Source organism: Syzygium oleosum, unplaced genomic scaffold (genome assembly GCF_021117445.2).
Source record: "Syzygium oleosum isolate NSW1041296 unplaced genomic scaffold, Sole_v2.1 Sole_v2.21, whole genome shotgun sequence".
NCBI classification, from domain to species: Eukaryota; Viridiplantae; Streptophyta; class Magnoliopsida; order Myrtales; family Myrtaceae; genus Syzygium; species Syzygium oleosum.
The window spans coordinates 6,478,673-6,496,838 of record NW_026607505.1 but is presented as its reverse complement, the minus strand read 5'-3'; the positions used below and the strand labels follow the sequence as shown (position 1 = coordinate 6,496,838).

Sequence of the window (18,166 nt, the reverse complement as noted above, 5' to 3'; positions counted from 1 at the left end):
TGGGCACATAATTTCCGGAGAAGGAATCTCCGTGGATCCGGCAAAGATTGAGGCAGTGATGGATTGGCCGAGACCGACGACAGTTACTGAGGTTCGAAGCTTCTTAGGAATGGCAGGTTACTATAGACGATTTGTGGAAAGATTCTCGGCAATAGCCACTCCATTGACAAGGTTGCTTAAGAAGGAGACTAAGTTTGAATGGATGGAAAAGCGCAAAGAGAGTTTTCAGGAATTGAATATGAGCCAAAGGCGTTGGATGGAATTGCTAAAGGACTATGATTGTGATATATTGTATCATCCCGGTAAAGCCAACCCGGTAGCGGATGCCTTGAGTCGGAAATCGAGCATCGCGCATTTGTTGGTCAAAGAGTGAATTTTATTGGAGGGAGCGCGGAACTCAGAATTTAAGTTCGAGGTAGGACACCTCTCTAGTCTGATGGCGACATTAAGGATTGAACCGGAAGTGCAAGCCAAGATTAAGGCGTTGCAGTCTATGGACCCTGAGATTCAGAAGATTTTGGAGATGGATGCACTAAGAGGAAACCGGACTTCCAAGTGTCCGAGGACGGAATTCTTAAGTTTCGAGGACGTTATGCGTGCCCGATGATTGGGGACTTAAGGAAGAGATTTTGTCGAAGGCTCATAGGAGCAATTACGTGTATCCACCAGGCAGACTAAGATGTACCAGAACCTCCGTCAACACTATTGGTGGAATGGAATGAAAGTAGACGTAGCCAAGCATGTGGCGGGTGTTTGACGTGCCAACAAGTGAAGGCACAACATTGTAAGCGATGGAATGTTGCAACCGTTGGAAATCCCAGGAATGGAAATGGGAACATATCACAATGGATTTTGTAACGGGACTGCCGAAAAGCCAGAGGGGACATGATTCTATTTGAGTGATAGTAGATAGATTGACAAAGTCAGCGCACTTCCTGGCGGTGCGAAAGGACTTCGAGCTAGAAAGGCTGGCAGAGTTATATGTGCGACAGGTTGTTCGTCTTCATGGAGTACCGGTATCAATCACTTCGGACCATGATCCCCTGTTTACTGCGAATTTTTGAAAAAGTCTGCAATCGGCCATGGGGACTAAGTTGCAATTCAGCACGGCCTATCATCCGCATGACGGATGGCCCGTCCGAGAGGACTATTCGAACATTAGAGGATATGCTTCGAGGGCGTGTGTGTTAGACTTTCGGGGCAAGTGGGAAGAACAGTTGCATTTGGTGGAATTTGCCTACAATAATAGCTACCACAGAGTATCGAGATGGCACCGTTTGACGCACTATATGGCGGGCGTGCGGAACACCATTGTGTTGGGATGAAGTGGGGGAAAGAAGTATAACGGGTCCGGAGTTAGTTCAAGCAATCGGTGAAAACGGTAAAGGCTATCCGGAAAGGTTGAGAACTTGACCCGGAGTCGTCGAAAAGTTACGCACCGAAGGCGTAGGCCGTTAGAGTTTCAGATTGGCGACCATGTATTTCTTAAGATCTCGCTAATGAGGGGACTATCTCGGTTTGGCAAGAAAGGGAAACTAAGTCCAAGGTATATAGGCCCGTTCGAGATTTTGGAAAGGATTGGGACGTTGGCCTACCGTCTCGCCTTGCCGCCGAATTTGTCGCAAGTTCATAACGTCTCCCACGTGTCGATGTTGAGGAAGTACGAACCGGATCCGACCCACGTGCTGAATCATGTGATAATAGACGTGGACGGCGGGTGTCGTGCGTGGAGAAGCCAGATTCGGATGAAGGACGGGAAGGAACGAGGTTTTGAGGAGCAAGACGATTCTGTTGGTTAAAGTTATCTGGGAACATCACGGGACGGAAGGTGCCACATGGGAAAGCGAGGAGGCGATGCGACAACAGTACCCCCAATTGTTTGAGTAGTCGGGTTTGGATTGTAAATTTCGAGGACGAAATTTTTGTAAGGGGGGAAGAGTTGTGACATCCCGAATTTCGGCCCATTTTTGGGTTTTATAAAACACGTAATTTGTCAGTGTGCTTATAGTAAAATCTCGCCCAGGAACTAATCACTCCCGGTTATCATTTTAAATTAGAGATTTCGCTAGAATCGCACTCGATCAAATCTGGCCGTTATTTAGACCCCGAACTTGGCAGTCGATTTTTGAGAGTTTCAGGACGAAAAAAATTGGACGGTGTCAATATTATCGTAGCCAGCGTTGAGATTGTCAGGAATAATGGAAAAAGGGGAGTTTTTGACCGGGTGCGAATTTGGACAAGTAGACCTCCTTCGCTATAGTTTGATTTAATTAATTCGGCTTTTGTCCCTTTTTATATGCGAGGCTTATTTTGGACCGGTAGATCGCTTTCGATTTTGAATTTAGGTTATCGGATCGTATTTAATATTTAATTGAAGTTAATTTTTTTATTATTTTTCTCTCTCCTCTCTCCTCTGCGCGCACGCTCCCCCTTCTGACCGCGCACGTTCTCTCTCTCTCTCTCTCTCTCTCTCTCTCTCTCTCTCTCTCTCTCTCTCTCTCTCTCCTCTTTGACCGCACGCAACCCCCCTGCAACGTCACTCATGCCCATTCTTCCCCCCCTCCTCTGACACCCTCTCTCCTCTCTCTCTTCTTCTTCCTTCTTCTTCTCTTTCTTCTTCCTTTCTTTTACGCTCGGTTTTCTTCCTCCCCGACGAGCCGCGTGCCTGGGACTCCGCTTCCGCCCGACGCCGTCCCGCTCGTCGCCGCGTTCCGTGCCGTCGCCGGCCAGCTCGGCCACCGCGCACAGGCGCCGTCCGTCAAAGCCATCGCCCCACCGGCTGTCACTATCCCTCCCCACTCGTTCGCACGAGCCGTGAGCTCGCCTCCACGACCGCCGTGGCCCAAATTTATCCTGGTTGCCGCCGCTGCTAGGGCGCTGCTCCGTCCATCTGGCTCGCCGTGCCGTCTTTGCCTCGCCGCCGGGTCCGCCATCTCTCCCCTTCAAATTTTCATCCTCTCTCTCTCTCACCCTCACCCTCACCTCACCCCCGCTTCACTCTTTTTCTCCCCGTCCCAGCTTCTTTGCGCCTTGTGTCGATGTCGCCGTCATCGTCGCCGCCGTGTCGCCGCCACCGTTCGGGCGCCTTGGCCAGCCCTGGTCCAGGCCGTGGCCAGCCTCGTCGCCCACGCGACCAAGCCGCGCGCCCGCCGCCGTGCCCCGCGCCCGTGCCCCGTGCCCGCGCCCGTGCTCCGTCGCCCGGGCGCATTGCCCGTCTCAGCCGCCGGCCCGTCGCCCGGGCGCGTCGCCCATCCGCTCCGCTCGTGCGCCCGGGTACGCCGCACGTCCGTGCCGGGCCGCGTGCCGTGCACGCTCGACAGCCATTAGTGCCCGCGTTGGTCGCCCACCGCTACATTGCTGTTGGCCCACGCCCGCGCCCAAATCCGATCATTCACCCCGGGCTATTTTGGGCCCTGAGCCGACTTTTCCCGAGCCAAACTTAGGTAAGTGACTTCCTAAACCCTACCTAGTACTTTGGGTATTTTTAGACTTGTTTAGGATGTGATTAGTATCGGGTTAGGAATTAATTTAGGCGTGGGCTAATTAGATTGAGTGTGCCCGATTTATGATTTATTGTGGTGATAATTGTGTGGCTAATTTAGTGATTGACTGAGGTAAATAGCATGACTGAATTGTCGTGGCGCTTGTGGGTGAATTGGAATCAATTGAATGTGTTGACTTGAATGTCGGGTCGGTGGGCCGATGTGGGGAGCATGAATTGAGTTGACTGATGTGGCGTGCTAGATTGACATTGGTAAAAGGGTGGTGATTGAAATTGATTTATATGACTAAGAGCATGGTGAATTTTGTATTGTGGTGCATGTGCATGAGAAAAGCCCGGATCGATCGGAGGGCTGAGCCTGAGGCGTGTTTACGCGGGCTGTGAAAGGTGAGTTAGACCTGAGGCGTAGGTTACGCGGGTCATTGGAAAGGGAAAAATGTCCTGAGGCGTGGTTACGCGGGACGAAGCCCGGCTTGATCTGAGGGCTGACCTGAGGCGTAGTAGCGCGAGTTGTGGGAAAGTGTGAAATGTCCAGTGAGGGATGGAGCCCGGCTTGATCTGAGGGCTGACCTGAGGCGCAGTAGCGTGGGTCGTGGGAAAGTGTGAAATGTCCAAACGAGGGACGGAGCCCGCCTTGATCTCGGGTCGGGCTCGACCCGAGGCGCAGATGGTGCGGGTCGTGAGAATGGGTCTGAGGCGCGGTGGCGCGGGCAGTGTGAAAGGACCTGGGAGGTCGTGAGAAAGTTGGCTGGACCACGCATGTTGCATAGTGTTTGATTATGAGGTGAATACTGCTAGACATGGTATGGGACGTGCCCAAGTGATTTTACCTTATAATCGAGACACGCGCGAGTGTTATTGTATGATGCATGGAAAATTTCCTTGTGTGATCTGAATATGAGCTCTGCTGGATGCACTAATGTGATTTGACTAATGTACAGTGTGGGCATGTGATTGGATGGCGAGGTAAGTCCATTGATGTGAATTATATATAAGTTATCGGTTAGATTGCATGTTACAACTTGTCTGGGTACGCATTGGCCTATGTGGGGTATAGGGGATTGCTTATTGAGACTCGTTCTCAAGGTTATTATATAACCATTTTCAGATCTGCGACCGTGATTGATTGGAGACGCCACCAGGGTATCTCGGGGATGGAGGACGGGTCAAGTTACCCCATATTTTGTGTGCCCCTCTTTTGTATAGCGAAGTAGGATACCCCACCACTATTCCCTTTCGATGTTGTGTATTTGGAATTATTGTTTTATGCTATCTCTTTGTCATATTTTATTGTTTGAGTTGTTTTAAATTCGCTTCCGCTTGCCTTTATCGTTGGGCGTTTCGTTTGGGTGGGCGACGCGTCCTGGGACGTCGCGTTCAATACGACCGTTGAAGGGGTGTCGCGAACCCGTTGGGATCCGGGGCGTGACAGCAACTAGAGCTCAGCTTGCTTTAGATATTTATATGTTGATGAACTGAACTTTGGGTTTCAGTTTGTCCATCTACTTGCACAAGTGGTAATATAATTAAATACATTACTAGATTTCCTCCAATGCTCTTCCTATTTGCTTTGCTGTGTTCGTTCTATTTTTCTTTTCGAGGAAATTTTGGATTCTGGAATGTGTTGGGTGTTGTTAGTAACCTGGCCCTATCTTCCAATCAAAGAAATTAAATTTGTGATGCTGCTTTTGAAATTTTCCATATTATGTGTTATTTTCATGTGGTGCCTTCAATTCCTGATGATATTCGTTTTGAATTGTCTAAGTTGATTGATAGGGACTAAAGCAAAATTATCACTACCATGAGAGGAACTCCTGGTTATTGTGCCCCATAATGGCTGAGTGCTGTAATTACTGAAAAGGTGGATGTGTACAGGCTGAAGAAGAAAGATGGTTGGACATTTTTTACCAGTGTAGTGAGGATATGTAATTAGATGGACAACAGGCTGCCAACATGGTAGAAATTGCCGAATGGCGTTTGAAAAGTGATTTCACAAAGAGGCCTTCAGTGTCAGCAGTCATCAAGGTATTGGATGGTGCTATGGAAATCCAATCTGATCTGGCTTACAACTTCGGGGCTCTGCTGTAAGTCAAAGAAACTCAAAGTGTATACGTGATTGATTTATAGAAGAATTTTCACTGAAAAGTTTTTGAAAGTTGTAGATAACGAATTTGGGCTCCATAGTCTGATTTATGTTTACTTCAGTAAAAGCTCACATGCAACATACCAATGACGTGATTGAGTAAAGAATCACCTCGATTCATTTTCTATATCGAAGTTGAATTGCTTACTTGCAGTTTCATGCTCAGCTATGTCTAGTTAGCATTGTAAGAATCATGCAGCTTGATGTGTATGCTTAGCTAGCAGAGCACATGGATTGTTCTCGAGAAAGTTTTCCGTCAACCTCTTCACTGAGTCTGCTGGGTTAACTCACGTATTTTATGTTCTGCTAGGCAAAGAGGAAAAAAGAGCGACATAATTTGTTACTGTGCAATTAGAAAAGATTTTGTAATCTAATTAACAATTCCAAAACGAATATAATATGGAAAATTTGCGGTGGGTTCACAATTCCATGTTATTTGTATTTGCAGTGGGCTCAGAATTCCAACCTATCCCAAAAAAAAAAAAAAAAAACCTCGAGACCTGGCCCGACCCGACCCGACCCGACCCGAGCCTTGGCGTGTATGTTGAACAGGGTCTTGGGCCGGGTCTGGGCGGGTCTAGTGTGACCCTATTGGTTTCGGGTCGGGTCGGGTATCATGAAAGCCTGACCCGATCCGACCCATTGACACCCCTAGAAGCAGGAGTGTCACCTCGATACGTGCGAAAATCAGAGATTTTAAGGATCAAAAACTTGATTACATTAGTTATCTAACTAGTGTCCTTTCGGTACCTAAACTTGATCGCTCGCTAACTAACGCACCAGGGCAGCCTATGCAGAAGCCTAAAGCTCGTCCTAACCATGCTAAAAATGGATAAGAGCAAACAAAGTATTAAAGGGGCGCAACCAGATAATCAGCATGAAAATAAACAATCAGCGACCTAACATCATCTCTAAAAAAAGAAAAGGCAATCAAAAGCCCTAAGGTAAAGCCCTAACAGTTTGTTCAATTTTTTGGAGCAATTTTTTAAAGATTTTTCTCATTTTTTCTAAGCTTTTAAAACTAAATCTAGGATGAAATTAACACTAAGACCTAATGAAATTAACCTAAAAACAAAGTTCTAAACACTTCCTAGTTTTCTGAATTTTTGGAATTTTTCTGAATAATTTTCCGGACTTTTTAATATTTTTTAGATTTTTAAACATTTTTGAATTTTTTTTGGACTTTTTATTTTTTTATATTTTTTAATAATAAAATAAGAATTCTGGACCGGGTCCCATGACCCGATCTGTCCCGGCTACCTGACCCGGTTCTCTGACCCGCCCGGGACCCCCTTTTTCTATTTCTTTTCAGATTTTTTTATTATTTTTCTTTTCTATTATCTCTTTTCTCTATTTCTCTTTCCTCTTTATTCTTTTTCTCTTTCTTTTCCATTTTTCTTCTTCCCGTCGGAACGTCTTCTCACTGAGAACGTCTTTCTTCTCAGTGATTCACCGGCGGCGATCACTACACCGAACCAAAACCGGCCTCCTCGTCCGGCCCCGACGTCGAATCTGCTCTGGCCAGAATCACGACACCACCATCACCGAACCACCATCCTTAATCCAGCACTACCAGCCACCAAAACGCCAACGCTGACAACCGTTTTTCATTTTTCGATCACCAGACTTCTTGCGGCAACAATACGTGCTAAAACGCAAACAAACAGACATACTCGCATATGAAACAGAGATAGTGAGGTGATGGTAGCGACCTCAAGCCACGGGCCTCTCGGATGGGGAAGGAATTCTCCGGCGGGGATACATGTTACACGCGGCTGAGTCGGACAATGTGCAAACCATGGCATAAACACAAGAAAAACACGAAGTCAGTATTGATTCGACGAATACGAGTACTAAACAAGCACAAAAACTGAGTTCTAGGTATCGATCCCACAAAAAATCATTCAGACTTCCATTTGGACATTTCATTGAAAACATGGTATGCGAGTTGAGATATACGCTCTTAAGTGAGATTCAATGCGATTTCTAGGTTTAACAAGAAGCACAGGAACCTAAATAGCAATATTGCACTACAAGCTTGCGTTAGTTTGCAACGAAACTCCAAGAGACTACATATAACCAAATTCGACGTTTTAGGCTTAAAGAGTTTCATTGAGACATTTAGTCAAACAGGTAATGTGCGACTTAAGATGCTACTCCTAGGTTCGGATTTACTACCATTCATGGCCTGAACCTAGCATGTTAAGCTCTAAATCGACATTGTTCATCATGAATCAGTGTGGGTCTCGTGCGATTTTCGGGGCTTAAAAATTTCCCTTTCCCGTCCAGCCAAACTTCCTCCCTCGCCAACATTCTCTCTCCGTCCTTTAGAGCAGTCTCTCCCTCTCCTCTCCGTTGCCAGCTACTGTCCTCGCCATCCGTTATCCAAAATTCTTTTGTCCCTTCTTCCCATTGTCGTCTCTGTCTCGTACGAGCGTGCGTGAGGGAGAGCGAAGCTGAAGATTGAATGTGGTCCGGGCATAAAGAGAAAAGAAAGAAAGAAAGGGCCAGGCCCAGAGAAGAGAAAAAGAAAAATTTTCCTAATCCAAGCTGGGCCAAACTTCCCGTGAAGAAAGGAAGAAAGGGGGCTAATATGTTCCAACCCAGCCCTGATTCACCCCCTTTTCTCTCTTCTTGTTTTCAAATTAAATTTTTTTAGAAAAAAGAAAAAAAAAAGAGAAAATATGTTCTAAAATATTCTACTAATGCAAACGCACCTAGTGTTTACATTCTATGCAATTTAATGAAAATTATTTTTGTTTAGGGATTAAAAATTAATCCCTAATTTTCTATGCAATTAAATTATAAATGACTAGGCAAAATTTAAGTGTCAACAGTATGTTGAGACACTATTGCGAGATGATTAAGCAGATGTAGGCACACATTTACTTTAAGTGCGTTACCGCATCAATTTATTACAATCTATTCAATTGCTTTAGCAGTCTCCACTCCTGCAAACTTCATAATATATATGCTTAAGCTTTCTCATTAGTTTCCAACTGAAAATTGCAAATCCCAAACTCTTTCTACGAAAAAATAACTTTTCTAGCCTAGGTGAGTCAAACGTTCCTCGTAAGAACCAAAGTATAGACGCTCTAATTTGATATTCTCTAGCCACACGAGAGCTTCTATTTCTAACCCATCATAGTTTGGTGCAATCAAACTACAAGATCTCATGAATCCAATTAAAGTAGAGATCTGAAATACGAACTCCGCATGTCATTGTGCAGAATTTAAGACTGTCATGATCATGTAATGAGGGTTAAAATTTCGTGGACCTAATCGGAAGATTTAGTGGTCAGGCATTGCGTTGAATGAGGAGAAATTTCTTATGAAGATTTGATTAAGGACACAATAATTCATAAAGAACTCTAGAAAGACATGGAACAGATTATCTTTAGCTAACCCTTTAAAGAGAGTCAATGAAAAATCTTGCATATTTTATGATAGATCAAAGGAAAGAAAGGTCAAAAGGCATCAACGGGCGGCAACTAGCAATTTGAAGTTAGTTAAATTCGACGCTCCCAATCTGACTTGACCCTTGAAAGGTTTGGACCAATACTAATAATTTGGTTGCATGACATAGAAATTTCACTAAATTATTATTAGCAAAACTAGGCTTTTTGGAATAAGTTGATTAGAAAAGGTGTGTTGCTTGTTCAAGGGAGCAAAGGCAAAGTCCAACATGATGCATTGCCGAGTTCTTCCCATTGATTTGGCGAAACAAAAGCAAAAATGGACATGCTCATGTATTATGTTGAAGATAATTTCATCTTCGAGTACCATTGTGGGTTAAATGAATCCTGGAAACCCTAGTGTTTTAATCTTGCATGCTTGGAAATATGTTCATCCTTTATATATGATCAGCTAGTTTAGGTTTCTTTTCTTAGGTCAAGCTACAAAGCTTAAGTTACACTCATCTTAGCTGCTACATAGGTTGCTACCCAAAAATACATCATTAGACCATCAAATTTCAGGAAAAAGTGTCAGAAAAGCCATAAAGCTTTCGCATTATTGCCAATTTAGTCATAAACTTATTTTTAGTGCCAATTGAGTCCTAAATCTTTTGTCTTTGTGTCAATTCAGTCCTTCATGTAAATTTAGGCTAGATATTGCTGACGTGGATGCTAGCTAGCCTATGTGATATTGTCGGCGCTGACGTAGATAATTTTTAATAATATTTTAATAATTTTTCGATTTTTTAAATTTTTAATTTTTTTTTATTGTTTTCTTTTTTTTCATCTCCTTTCTTCTACCTTTTGCCAGCGGCTGGCTGGACACTGGCCACTAGCCATGGCTAGCTGCCTAGCCTCATCGGGGCGAGGTCGCCATCGCCCGGACGAGGCCACCGTCGCCCACCACAGGCAAGGCCCGGCCAACCCTCGCCTGGGCGAGCCCCGTCGAGGGCAAGTAAGGCCCAGTGAGGGAAATTATATTGTTCCACCAGCCTAAGATGAAGGCTGTATATCAAGAACGATTCAGCAAGACCTATAGAAAAAAAGATCAATTAGTAAATATATAGTCAATAACATTTGAGTGGCCATTGTTAAATCTTTAGTAGTTTAGAACTATTGTGGTTTGCTAGTGGCTCTTCAATCTACCTTAGCATAAAACTCGGTCCAATCTCTTGGAGACATGTGTCACGGGTCGGTTGTTTGGGAACGATCCATGCGGCAACTTAGGCTTTCCTTGGATTGTTAGAATGTTTAGGCCAAGCCTTTTCTCGATCGCTCACTCGCTCAGCCGGATCGTAGAGAGAGAATCTATAAAGAGAAACTCTGGGAGAGAATGGAAATGTTTCTATTGATTTGGATGATTCAAATGAGAAGGAGGACACCCCTTTATATAGTAGAGGGCCTCAAATTACATACGTTGATCGACTCTTGAACGGGTGGCCGAGATCGTATCGTTGCCATCTACCACCTACCGACATTTATGCCAAGGCTTTTCAGATTTCGGCACAATTAGCGTCTCGCCCGTCCTTGAGAATGTTCCGAAAGCTCCATTAGGGTTTGGACGAGCATTCCTTGATGATGTGATTAAACAATGAAGACTTGTTTTCTCCTCTTCTACTTCTTCTTCTTCTTCTTCTTTTTCGCTTGTCTATATATAATAGTCAAAACATAAATGAGTAAAAAAATGTTATGCGATCACTCGAAACAAACGGACATAATAATATACACCCTTGACTACATAATTTTCACAAGTTTTAGAGCTTCATTATATGATGCGAAAAATATTTTGGAACTCAATCACATTTCCTCCATAAATTTTGTAATTTTTTGTGTATTTATCTTCTTCTTCTTCTTCTTCTTCTTCTTCTTCTTCTTCTTTTGGGGCTCAACATTCCTTTTGGCTCTTACAATTTCCTTTATACATAGGATGTTATTAGACAGTCTTGCTCCGCTTCGATTCCGAAAGTGAGCTACTTCAGTTGGTGATGGAATTAAAACTTTGCGCCTTCAAAAGCATTAACATCCCAGGATAAATTTCAGAGCAAGACTTAATCATAAGAAAGCAATCCTTAAGAATCTCTAATCCCAATCAATTTTAATGCAAGACCTAATCATAAGAGTGTCCTTATCCATGCATCTTACCTTCTTTTTAGTAAGTCAAAGTTCAATATCATTCGCCTTCCTTTAAGAGAGCCCAGTTGTAGGCATCATCTCTTTTTAGGCGGTCAACAAGCAGGTATGGTTCAGATCATATTTATGTATTTTGAATTAGATCTCTCCCTTCACTCCCTTTTTGAATTTTTTTTTCCTTCTATTTTCTCTTGTTTCTTGTTCTACTCTTCTATTCTTAGATCTGGGAGCTTTTTTCTTCCAATCTAGTTCAAGATCTAGGAGTTTTAATGAGTAAGCACTCCACCTCCAATTTTATGTTCACAGTAGCATCAATGTCAGATCTGTACCCATTCAACATAGTTTAATTCGAAGTTATGGCGTCTCACACTTGCTAAAGGACTCGTCTCATAGGTGTCAGATTTGAGATTGTTCATGTTTTTGTTATCTTCGCACAGCAATGGTATTGGGGACGCCGAACAAGCTTACACTATGGAAAGGCAAAACCGTAGCTTACGATGGAGATCCTAGCATGTGCTAATCACTGATGATGATCATGATGTGTGATTTCGTGATTAGTTGCTGTTCCTTTTTGCTTGGATGCAGTTACATATCTGTTTTTAAAGGACGAGCATGTGCATAACTTTGCCGACCGTGCTCGGATGATAGATCTTGATTTCTGGATTTTTGTTTGTTTTGTAGCTCCATGGGCTTGCTTTGTTGTGGTGATTTATGGGATTTTCTATTTATCCTTTCATGTATCATTTTGGTAATGAATGGATATTTCTTTTGACAAAAAAAAACTATTATATTTACACGAAATCTTGCCATTTAGATATAATTTAAGGAGACGGCTAAACTTGGCTACAAAGAGTCTTTTGTTAGACATTATTTAGTCTTACCCCTTATTATAGAGTGTCCGGGTGATTAAAGCACCTCCTACATCATGTAACGGGATAGCAGATAAATTAGCTACGTTTGTTTTTTTTTTTTCGTCGAAAATTAGCTACGCTTGTTTAGATTACATCTTCTTGTTGTATTTTTTTTATCTCCCCCAAAAAAAAATAATATAAGTGTCAAATACCTTATTGTAACTCTATGGATGGATGTGATTTTACCTGTTATGTTTATAACTCTCTTCAAGGAGTCTAAGGAATAATTTTGGATTTTCACCAATATTACTACTCCATAATAGATTGATTTGCGAAATTCTCTATTTTATTTCATTATTGTAAATATGAGCAGCTTAATTTCATTCCAAATTTTAAAATTCCAACTCATTAATCTTAAATGTTAAATTAAAAAAAATTATAAACGGAAGTCAATGAGAGTAGCGATGAATACTGCTGATTGGTTAATAATCTGGATAACACAACGCACGAATCAACCATGGCTGCGTACTTACATTTTCCAAATTTCGTATTTTCCAACCAATGAAAGGGATAAGGCAAAAGCTGACAAAATCTACTCAAAAATAAAAAATAAATAAAAGTCTCTGGTCAAGGTTCAACATCGGAGTGCCGGAATCATGTGCTCCATTATTTAGAAAAGCTATACCATCACGGGAGTCGGCTTCCAAACACTTAGGACTATGATGGCCCGCATTTGTCGTGAAATCGGACTTAATTCATAAGTGATTGCGACGGTCAAATTTAATCACAATGCAATCATCGCATAGAAGCGTGTGTGTGTTCATGTTTTTTTTAATGAGACTCTCAGGATTTCTTCTAGGTTATTTTTAAGAGATATAGATATCGGATGACGCTACGTAAATTCAACTGAATGATAAACGCCGAACTTTTCAATTTATTTATGACTCTAAGGTTTCTTTGTTTCATGGAAAATTTGACATTTTTAGAAAATATTTTTCAATAAGTTATTTTCTAGGAAAACAAAAAAAAAATTTGGTGTTTAGTTAAAACCTAGAAATGAACTGGAAAATATTTTCCATCCTTTGGTAAGGACGCTAGTAACTTATACATGGGCAGCTAGGGAATCGAGTATGGGCACTAGAGTCCCAGGTCCGGCCTTAATGGAACCTAACCCAGGTGCCGGGGACCCAAGCATGGGCACCTGGGCCTAGCCTCGATGGACCTGGTCTCGAGCTTGGGTGCTGTGGACTTGAGCCTAGGTAGAGATTGGGGCACAAGCATTGGGGTCTTGGGCATGGCCTCTATAGAGTCAGGCTGAGGCTCCGAGGAGTTGGGAAAGGGTACCGGAGTCCAAGGCCCGACCATGGGCGTTGGTGTCCCGAGCCCAACACTGTGGATCCAAGCCTAGGCACCGGGGTTGCGGGCTTGGCCTCTTTAGACCCGGGCTTGGCCTCGATAGACCACGGTGACCCGACCTCAGCCTCTAAACACGAGTCTGTTGCCAAGGGCTCGGGAATAAGCGTTAGGGTTCTCATGCCTAAACGTAGAGTCTCTAATCCAAGCGTCAATATCTAATCATATTTGGGAAAATGATTTCCGATTTTTATAGAGGAAATCATTTTCCTAAATTTAAATATAGATTTTCTGTTGACTAGGAAAATATTTTCCGTTAACTCATTTTCATAAGTGAACCAAACGAGGAAAATGAAGAAAATGTTTTCCCGGAAAATGCTTTTCATGAAATAAATTGAGCCTAAATAACTCTTGTTGATCTGACAATATATGTTGTAATGGTTATTGTTCTGTAACTATTCTTTCCTTTCTTTTCCTTTCTTTTTTTATTATTTTGAAATGAAAAAGAGTGGGCTGATATAAGTCTCAATTTATCAATGTGAGCACTCAAATATGCGATACATGTAAGTCTAAAGGTACCCTCATCAGGGGTTTGAGGAGAGTTAAATTCGATATGTGGAAGTTATCTGTTGCTAGGAGTATACATCAGCATAGCCAAGATTGGCCACTTAATAAAGTTGGTCAAATTTTCATCTTTATCCTAACTCATAGTATGCGTTTTCTAGTCCCCCACTTGCTCTGCTTAACTATTTTATTGGTTAGATTCAATTTAGCATATATAGTGAATTTACGGCATAATTCCTCCTAATTACGAGCGCGCTATTAAAAGGAGTAACATATAAAACTAGTAAGATTTTTGGCTCCAAGTATTCTATGGCAATAGTAAGATATATGGAATATCACTGGCTCTTCGACTCTTCCCTCGTTCACATTTTGTTGACAGAGATGACACCTCAGTGGACCAAAAGCAAACCCGTTTTGCTTCATGTTGAGCTGATAGATCTCAACCTTTAACGCCGGAGAGTCTCTCTAACCAGAAACAGACTCTGAAACGACCTTCAATTATGCCGAGACTAACCTCATCGTCACCTCATATTCCCATCTTCTTCCTCTTCTACATTCCTCGTCTCGTCTTCCTCTGCTACCTCTTCCATGTTGCAGAGTTTCAAATCCAAGATCAAGAACAGCAAGTCCTGTTGAAACTGAGGCAATCCTGGAAAGACCCATCTTCCCTCACCCACTGGGTCGCCTCCAATTCATCCTCCCACTGCACATGGCCCGAGATCACATGCCAAAATGGCTCGATCACCGAGCTCAATCTTGTATTCCTGAACATAAATTATTCGATCCCCCCAATCATCTGTGACCTCAAGAACCTGACCAAGCTCAATGTCTCCAACAACAATATTCCTGGAGAGTTTCCAACAGTTCTCTACAACTGTTCCGAGCTCGTGTATCTTGACCTGTCCCAGAATTACTTCGAAGGTCCTATTCCATCCGACATCGACCGGATGGCTAATCTTCAGGTCCTGATCCTTGCCACCACCAGCTTCTCATTCAACATCCCAGCGTCCATCGCAACGCTACGGAGGCTGAGGATTCTTCACCTTTACATGTCCGAGTACAATGGCACTTACCCTGAAGAGATTTTTGGCCTCTCCAATCTCGAAGAACTGAGGCTTGAGTACAACAAGCAGTTTGTGCCGTTGCAGCTACCGCAGAACTTCACTGCCCTGAAGAAGCTGCGGTTCTTCTCGATGGCGCCGACGAACCTGTATGGTGGAATCCCAGAGACGGTCGGTGATATGGAGGCTCTCGAGCATTTGGATTTGGGGATGAATATGTTAACCGGAGAGATACCGGGCAGCATTTTTGCTCTGAGGAACTTAAGTGAGCTGTACGTGTACATGACCAATGTGGTCGGGTTGATCCCTCAGGCCGTGAGCGCAGCGAACCTCAGCGTGATCGATCTGTCAGCCAATAATTTGGCGGGGACCATACCTGAAGATTTTGGGAAGCTCAAGAATCTGTCCAACTTGAATTTAGAGTTCAATCAATTGTCCGGTAGAATCCCGGAAGGTATTGGTCATCTTCCTGCTTTGTCTGATGTCAGGCTGTCCAACAACTATTTGTCAGGCACGATCCCCCTGGACTTCGGCAAGTTTTCTGCACTCGGAAGATTCGAAGTGGCCTTCAACAACTTGACCGGCACATTGCCGAAACAACTGTGCCACGGCGGCACACTGACCGGGTTGGCGGCTATGGACAACAATCTCAGCGGGGAGTTGCCGGAGTCACTTGGAAATTGCAGTACTTTGTCCGCCGTTATGTTGAACAACAATGGATTCACCGGCAATGTGCCTGGTGGACTCTGGATGTCGCCGAACTTAATGGCTTTGATCTTGAGTCGTAATGGATTAACTGGCGAACTTCCCTAGGAGCTGTCCCCAAACCTCACTCTGATCGAGATCAACAACAACAGATTCTTTGGCGAGATTCCGAGTACAGTGTCTTCGTGGAGGAACTTGCAGGTGATTGATGCCAGTAATAACCTCCTCCGTGGCACGGTTCCGACTGAATTGACCGAGCTGCCTTCTCTGAGGACGCTTTTGCTAGGTCAGAACGAGCTCTCTGGGAATCTTCCCACAGCTATCGTTTCGTGGAAATCCTTGAAAACTCTGAATCTTAGTCACAATCAATTCATGGGACCGATTCCTAGCGACTTCGGTTTTCTACCGGCACTCATGGAGTTGGACCTGTCTGAAAACCAACTGTCCGGCTCGATTCCTCCTGAAATCGGCCTGCTCAAGCTGGTCCATCTGAATTTGTCCTCCAACCATCTCAGCGGACAAGTCCCACTCGAGTTAGAGAACGCCCCATTCGAGGCCAGTTTCCTGAACAACCCCGGCCTCTGTACATCCTATTCGTTCATGAGGCTTAATGTCTGCAATTCCCAATCCCATAGAAATCTCACCTTGATCCTGATCTTTACCATTTCTGGGGCGATGTTTGTTTCGTTGGCAGCACTACTCACAATCAGAGCTTCCATAAAGAAGAGGGATGGGTTCGATTCATCTTGGAAACTGACTGCATTCCAAAGGTTGAATTTTGCGGGATTGAATATTCCGTCGGAATTGAAGGATGAAAATGTGATTGGAAGTGGTGCATCGGGAAAAGTATACAGGATTATGGTGAATCCTTCTGGTGACGCCGTCGCTGTGAAAAAGATTTCAAATAACCAAAAGTTAGACAAGAATCTGGAGAAGCAATTCTCAGCAGAAGTGGAGATACTTGGGAACGTAAGGCATATAAACATTATCAAATTGCTGTGCTGCATTTCTTGCGAGAACTCAGAACTCCTAGTGTACGAGAACATGGAAAATCACAGCTTGGACCATTGGCTTCGCAAGACTAGAAGATGGTCGCCCATCGCGGGTGTAGCCAACAATATGATCTTGGATTGGCCCAAGAGGTTGCAGATTGCACGAGGAGCAGCTAAAGGACTTTGCTATATGCACAATGATTGTTCACCACCCATCATCCACCGAGACGTGAAATCGAGCAACATTCTCTTAGACTCCGAGTTCACCGCAAAACTTGCTGACTTCGGCCTTGCAAGAATGTTGGCCAAGCACGGAGAAGCTGTCACGCTGTCCGGTATTGCCGGATCTGCTGGCTATCTTGCACCAGGTTTGTCTATCCACTTGACATGAGTCCATCTCAGCTATGCAAGCTCACCTTCGTCGTATCGTACCAGCAAGTATATTTAGTTTCGTATTGCCTGTTCTTTGTTGAATAACAGAGTATGCTCATACGACGAAAGTTAATGAGAAGATCGATGTTTATAGCTTCGGGGTCGTTCTCTTGGAACTGACCACCGGGAGGGATGCTCAAGGCGGGGACGAAGACATGTGCCTCGCTGATTGGGCATGGCGTCACATCCTAGATGGCAAGGCAATATCTGATGCGATAGATGAGGAGATCAACAACGACTCATTCCTAGGTGAAATAAGCAATGTCTTTAAGCTCGGGATCTCTTGCACTGCGAAGCGTCCTTCCAAGAGGCCTCCGATGAAGAAGGTAGTGCAAGTGCTGCTCAAATGTAGCGATCCGCTTTGTGATGTCGAGCAGACATCCCAACATAACTTAGACGTTGCCCCCCTCCTCAGAAATCCTAGGCACGAGGAAATGCCGCGGAGCGCTTATCGTCTTCTCAGGTGCAACACTTACTGACTCGGCACTTAAAGCAGTTGCAGAAGCTTTGTGAATTAAGGGATTTGGGCTCCCAACTTCTGAAAAATCTATGTTCTGATGCAGCAGATGCTTGTGGGTGCTTTTACAATCACAAATTACCCATTTGGGGTTTCGGGCATTGGATGTTATCTTGGATGTGGTGTGAATGAAGGGGCTAATGTTATTTGATTCGTTGCTTTTTTACAAGAATTCTCTAAGATTCGAGTATTTAAATAAACTCAACCCCGGGACTTTATTTGAAAAAAAATATTATAAAGAGGTGATGTGTAGAATATTTACTTACAATTTTTTCTCTAAAGTCCAATCTCCAATAGGCAATAACTGTCTGTCATATACAATTCTTCGGTTCAAGTTCTTTTTTGATTGGAGTTCTTCCGTTAAAGTTGTGAACTCTACATGATTATAATATACATTTGAGATATGTTAATTAACAAATATTACTAACAAGGTTCGAACTTATTGTGAATAATCCCTCATA

The 18,166-nt window shown here is 43.6% G+C and overlaps 2 protein-coding genes across 2 annotated transcripts in view; both read left to right on the top strand.

Annotated features, from left to right (window-relative positions):
- LOC115664861 (receptor-like protein kinase 5) overlaps positions 1-17,858 on the top strand; it is a 32,659-nt gene extending 14,801 nt beyond the window's left edge. Inside the window, exon 2 of the mRNA XM_056321006.1 lies at positions 17,237-17,858. Coding sequence (XP_056176981.1) covers positions 17,237-17,667 — 431 coding nt within the window. The 3' untranslated portion in view covers positions 17,668-17,858. The remainder of the gene's footprint in view (positions 1-17,236) is intronic.
- LOC130140736 (receptor-like protein 52) lies at positions 14,372-16,610 on the top strand. The gene has a single exon (XM_056321008.1). It carries the CDS (start codon positions 14,499-14,501, stop codon positions 15,870-15,872), a length of 1,374 nt encoding a protein of 457 aa, XP_056176983.1. The 5' UTR covers positions 14,372-14,498; the 3' UTR covers positions 15,873-16,610.
- Positions 17,859-18,166: the final 308 nt, after the last annotated feature.